At 30.3% G+C, this 6458-nt stretch overlaps 1 protein-coding gene across 2 annotated transcripts; it reads left to right on the top strand.

Annotated features, from left to right (window-relative positions):
- Window positions 1-3854: 3854 nt before the first annotated feature.
- Window positions 3855-5273, top strand: LOC123654955 (uncharacterized protein C15orf61 homolog). Of its 2 annotated transcripts, none has more exons than XM_045590807.1 (3): window positions 3855-4193; window positions 4444-4627; window positions 5101-5273. In XM_045590807.1, exons 1-3 carry the CDS (start codon window positions 4065-4067, stop codon window positions 5226-5228), a joined length of 441 nt encoding a protein of 146 aa, XP_045446763.1. In that variant the 5' UTR covers window positions 3855-4064; the 3' UTR covers window positions 5229-5273. The 2 variants fall into 2 exon arrangements, with proteins under 2 accessions (XP_045446763.1, XP_045446764.1); XM_045590808.1 differs by having other exon boundaries at window positions 4101-4193; window positions 4449-4627.
- The last annotated feature ends 1185 nt before the right edge of the window (window positions 5274-6458 follow it).

The raw sequence follows: 6458 nt of genomic DNA, 5'->3' as shown, positions 1-6458 counted from the left end.
TTTTCTACGTACGTAGTTATTTATTATTAATCTTTAGATCTAAACCGTTAGTAGTAGGCAGGTGTAAGAAAGAATTAATGTAAAATATAGCAGGGACATATCCAGAACTTACGAATAATGTGTATAACGCTTCAGCCTGTAATATCGCACTGCTGGGCAATAAGCTTCTTTCCCCATGTAGGAGAAGAATTATGGACTTGACCTTGGAATATTATGTAAAAATCGGAACGGGCGAATAGGTAGGTACGTAGGTTTATCCTCAAAACTCAGAATAATCAGCCAAGTGCGAGTCGGACTCGCTTATGAAGGGTTCCGTAGCAGCAAGTAACATATTTATAAGGTTTATGTTTAAAAAATTCATCTTTTTTTTTAAATTGATATTTGAATTGATTGAATGAAAGGTTAATTGCAGTTTACGATTTATGACGTATTGAAAAAAAAAACGAATTACTAGATCTCGTTCAAACCAATTTTCGGTAGAAGTTTGCATGGTAGTGTAAATCATATATATTTTTTTAGTTTTATCATTCTCTTATTTTAGAAATTACAGAGGGGACAAACATTTTACCACTTTGGAAGTGTCTCTTGCGCAAACTATTCAGTTTAGAAAAAAATGATATTAGAAACCTCCATATCATTTTTAAAGACCTATCTATAGATACTACACACGTATGGTTTGATGGAAAAAAAATTAAGTTTCAATTTTAAGTATTCCCAATTTTTTTATTTTTTTATATATTTGTATGAAAATCTTAATGCGGTTAACAGAATATATCTACTTACTAAGTTTCAACAGTATACTTCTCATAGTTACGGAAAAAAGTGACTGTGACATACGGAAAGACAGACAGACAGACATGACAAATCCATGTGGGTTCCGTTTTTTGCCATTTTGCTACGGAACACTAAAAAGTAAGTAGTTACGTTTTTATCAATACAGCAGGCTTATAATAAAAGAATACCTTATTATACTAACACTTTTATCTCATTTCACATCGACATACCATTTTTTCCGTAATTTTAGGTCTTTCGGCACGTAAAAAAAGAGTTTTTCAGGCGTTTAAAAAGAAGTATTTGTAAATTTCGGCACTATACATACACATACTTATACATAGTTAGAAAGGTGAATTTGACAAAAATCGGACACTTAATTTGTTTCAAAGACACAATTAACCAATGAAAACACCTGCGCGCCTTACGGTTAACTGGCATGAACCTTCCGCACCAGCTGGTTAGTGAACTCCGCTAGTAATTTTATTATAACTTCGTCATTTTTTTGTCGTAGAACAAAAATTTTTGCACTGTATGTTAAGGATTTCTTAGCTCTATAAATCTGCATTCTCAACTAAAAATGTTACGGATCCTCATTATCATACACCTAACAAAAAAATTCAAATTCAAGTTTTTAAGTAAATTACATAGAAAAACTGTTTTCAAATTGTAGTCGGCCAAAAAAGGTCGTTGCTTCAAATCATCGTACAAATACTGAACAATTGTTTCCAAATTTCAGATTTAAGTCGGCTAAAAAAAAGGTCGCTACTTCAAATTCATAATTTGTTGAGAAATCGTTGCATCAGTATTTCGGTAGGACAGACAGAATTATCGTACAAATAGCATATGATCCTAGAGTGCGATCGTAGATCGTACGTAGGCATGCAATTATCATACATGTACGATAGTTATCGTACGTTTGATATCACTGTCTATCAATCATGACACTGAAATTATCATTCCACTAAAGTAAATAACGCCGCGGGTGGTGTAGGCGACTTTTATGAGTGGAACGCATTAGTTAGGCGCTATCAGGTGTCAGCTGTGTGTTCACAATATGGCGTCCATGGTGAAAACATGCAGCTGTTAGCGTTGCGAGTAAATATTTCACATCGATTGGGGTAAAACTTAGTTCAACTTGGATTCCCGGGAATTTATCGTTGCGTTTTTGCCGAATCGAATTAACGATTTCATTCACAATTTAACATTGACAGTTTTTTTTCCAAAATTTCCACCACTTTTTGATGACAGTCAACTCTGACCCACCTATATTTTGTGGGCGAAACGGGTGCAATGTGGTCGCGAACAGTGACATCATCTATAACGTCGAACGATCGCTCGCGACGATCACGGGCGCCTTAGATAGAACGATAGAAAGGACGTTGTGGGCGTTGCGGACGCTTAATGGAATGCAGCCATCGTGTCTGTATAACGACCGCAACGCCCTTTTTAACCGACTTCCAAAAAAGGAGGAGGTTCTCAATTCAACTGTATTTTTTTTTTGTATCAGCAGAACTTTTGACTGGGTGGACCGATTTTGACAAAAAAAAAATTTAATTGAAAGGTGGTGTGTGTCATTTGGTCCCATTTAAATTTATTTGAGATCTAACAACTACTTTTCGAGTCATATCTAATAATGTTTTTACTTGATTATTTTTTCGTCGACCTACGTTGTATTATACCGCATAACTTTTTGATGGATGTACCGATTTTGATAATTCTTTTTTGTTGGAAAGGAAGTATCCCTAGTTTAGTACAATGATAAAGAAACCAGGATCTGGTGATGGGGTCCCAGAGAAATCAAGGAAAACTCTCGAAAATCCGCATTACTTTTTACTGGGTGTACCGATTTTAATAATTTTTAATTTATTCGAAAGCCTGTTTATCATGTTACATTTATATTTTATCGAGATCTATCTTCTATTCTATCTTTGATAACGCGTTCATGTAACTACTTGACTATTTTTTCGTTGTATTACTTCTCGATATAATTGAAGTCGGTTTTTTTTCATTTGCGAGCAAATACAATTATTATCGTTCCACCTGAGCCCTAAGTAAATCTTAATTCGTCAATAAAAATAAAATAATTTTTAAAATTTTCTGTATTGTGTGTCAATAATTTATGGTCCCCTTTTGGAGTTGCAACTTATCGCAGGGCATTCTGTATGTACCATGTTTTTCGAACTTGGTATACTTCACGTTCTCTGTAATTGCTCACTACATATCATACTTGTATAGTATCTTTCTTTATATGTGTCTGTATTTCGGTGTACATTAAGAATAAGTAAATACTTTTGTGATGTTAGCTCTATTTCAGTCGAATTTTAAACTATAATTTAACGTTTGTTAGCGTACACTTTTCAGCTAAATCTTATTGCTTATTGCTATAAATAAATAAAAGTGGAGTGTTTATTTGTAATACTAAAATAGCCATACATATACCTACCAAAGTAACATTTTATATAATGTTTTGCTGTCTGTCTGTCTATTTGTTCCAGCTAATCTCCAAAACAGCTGAACCGATTTTGTCGGGACTTTCACTGGCAGATATAGCTGATGAGCAGGAGATAGTTGATGTAATAAGGAGAAACTTAGGCTACTTTTTTTTACTTATAACTGCGAACTGAACTATAACTATTTTTTTAAATTCCCTCGGACGAAGTTGCGGGCACAGCTAGTCTTCATTTAAGCTGATTATCCTTTTTCCTACACTCCATAGCTTTGAACAGACAAAAAAGAATATCATACTACTTAGTCTGATGTATTAAAATCTGAGACAGATAATTATAATATTTATTTATTTATTTATATAGTAATTCATCATTCTTTCGCGTAACATTTAATAAAAAAGATTTTACTTTTCTTCGCTACAATAACTTTTATATATTATCCAAGATTTGATATTTTACTAAAGTTATATAATTTTTTCTTATCTCATTTATTTTCGTTTTGAGTCATCAATATGGATAGAGATATATCATAAAAATAAAAGTAAAATTGTTGCAAAAGTGAACGCTATGTTTCGATTTAACTTACGATTGATATTCTTGACGAAATGCCAAAATTATGTCACACGACTACAGCTGATCAAATCGAGAGATTGTCGGGAGCACAGATTAGTATATATGTAGCTAGCTAGTCGGGAGACAGCTGATTGCCAAAAATAATTTTATAGTTTTAAGCTAAAATAAATGTAAATTTATAATAATAAATATGTGAAATATCAGTATTTAAAAACAATATTTTCATGAATTTAGAAAACAAACTTTTATTTACTTAATGGTATAGTGATCATGAAATCAAGTATTGTTTTATTCGGTACTTTGCTTCGGTACTTTTCATCTAAACCTACATCTTCTGAAGTATTAACTTCCTATTTAACTCAATGTAAAGAACCTCCTTGGACATCATACTTTGTAAAGGTAAAAGAATACAGACTGCGTAACATAATTGCATTTATTTTTAGAATATTTGAATAAAAAAAAGTTTATCACGATGAATTAATAATGTATTTAATAATGATATAATATTAACTAAAGCAGATCACAATAGGAGTTTATTTTCTATATCTATTAGAAAAAAAATTCTGTAATTATAAATAAATAAATAAATTGATTTGTTAGTCCTTTTGTGTTTTCATAATTTCATTCAAAATCATTTTCATAATTTCAGTACAGCAGTGTAAAAAATGATCAATTTGGAATGTCTAATTTCAATTGGAAAGTTGGCAGTTCGAACTACCAAATATTAAGGACTGGTTGTTTTCCATACATTAAGTATCATTGTTCCAGGAAAGAAGAAGAGGATTTGGTTGTGTCAGATAAATTTATGAGATTTATTAAAGTTCTCAATTTAGGTAAAGATATTTTTATCATTTATAATGTATTATAATTTTTAATTGAATATTAGTTTTAGCCTACACTATTTTCTGCATAAGCTACCTGTTTTTTTTTTTTTGTTTTGTTATATCACTGTTTAAATACTAATTGAAATAAATGATTGTTTAGAAATAAAAATAATATTTTTTTTTTCATAATTCACTATATTCTTATTTTTTAATCATATACTGCCATTTTTTTTTTTTGTAATTATCATTATCTATATAATAGCTTTTTAATATTTTTTGTTGTAAAATTTGTCCAGAAAATAACGAAAACAAAAAAAAAGAATTATCCAAATTAGTAAAATCAAAAGTTGCATACCTAGTGTACAATACATTTAGACAATTCGTTTATATGTATTAAAGTATTGCAGATTACTTATTTAGTTATACACATTTTTTTAGTTATTTTATATCATGTTTAACATTTTTTAACAAATTATTTCCAGGTATACCTTGTTTACTATATGGCCTAGCAGCAACGCAACTTATCAGGCACGAAGAAGTTGTCTATACAACAAAAGGACCTGTTATCATATACTTTTTATTACCTGAACATAAAGGTTCCTTATATTGAGACAAAAGTGTGAAATACATTGCAAAATATAACTGTTATTTTTTACTAAAGCTTTTATTTAAATACTATTAATAGCAATTGTTTTATAAATAAAAAAGCAATTTTTGAAACTAGTAAACTCCGTTTTTACTACTCAAAAGTAAATTCATTTGTAATATCGATTTCTTTTTTCTTTTTTTTAAAGGAACAAATTTAATTTATAGAAAGGAAACTATGTCTTAGTTTCCTTTCTATAAATTAAATTATACTTCTAATTATACTTCCGACAACCCATAGGTATACCTCAAATAACGGATAGTTCTTGAGCTAAGTTCAATATTTATTGAACTGATTTAAGAAGGTTTGATCCAGTGTAAAACTGGAGCGAAAAAAGAAGCAATTGTTGGTATTGTATGATGTATTTTTTGATTTATTTCGTTAATGATATATTAATTGCTGCAATCAACAGACATGGATCTCACTGAATTTAAAGAAGAAAGAAGAAATGTTGAATAAACTGTGCAGTTTTTTTGAAGAATATAAAAATACAGGGTTAAAAAGCGTCATTTCAACTGGGAAGGACTTAGCTGAAATGCTAGAAATTGAACTTGTGTTTAGAACCACGAAAGAATTTGATATGATAAGCATCAAGCTAGGGAAGCTGTCCACGATGAGCCTACAACCTCTTAAGAATCTATTTTTTCAACTGCGATTTGGATACTAATAAATTTCAGTAAATAAAAGATTTGAACAGTAAGATGATAGGTTACTTAGAGAGAGACTTTTTTGATCAATCTTATCAAATTCTGTCTTGATCTCCAAATATAATTAACTGTATATAATATGTCTTAATGTTGAGTGATGATGTAACAACACTCAATTTTTTTTGACCCAATCAATTTTTTATTTATATATAAAAAAAATTGCACGTCTTACGAGAACTGATGTATCAAAATGTATAAATTGCATTATGCATATTAATGACTATACCTGGAACGGTTGCTAGTGGGGTGAAGAGTTCTTCTAGGTCAAGCTTTTGAAAAAACCTATTTGCAGTCGACAATATATCAATATAGATTGACAAATTTTGTCAATCAAAAATTAAATTGCCGAAAACAACGACGAGAGAAGAAAAGAGTCCGCCGATATAGACTGGTAAATTAAAATTTCAGCATTTTTTTTTTTATTGAGGGTTATTATATATTTCACTGAACAGTTATGTAATTACATCCATCGCTTTTTTAATATGGG

This window comes from Melitaea cinxia, chromosome 7, assembly GCF_905220565.1.
Source record: "Melitaea cinxia chromosome 7, ilMelCinx1.1, whole genome shotgun sequence".
Lineage (NCBI taxonomy): Eukaryota > Metazoa > Arthropoda > Insecta > Lepidoptera > Nymphalidae > Melitaea > Melitaea cinxia.
This window is presented reverse-complemented; position numbering and strand designations above follow the sequence as displayed.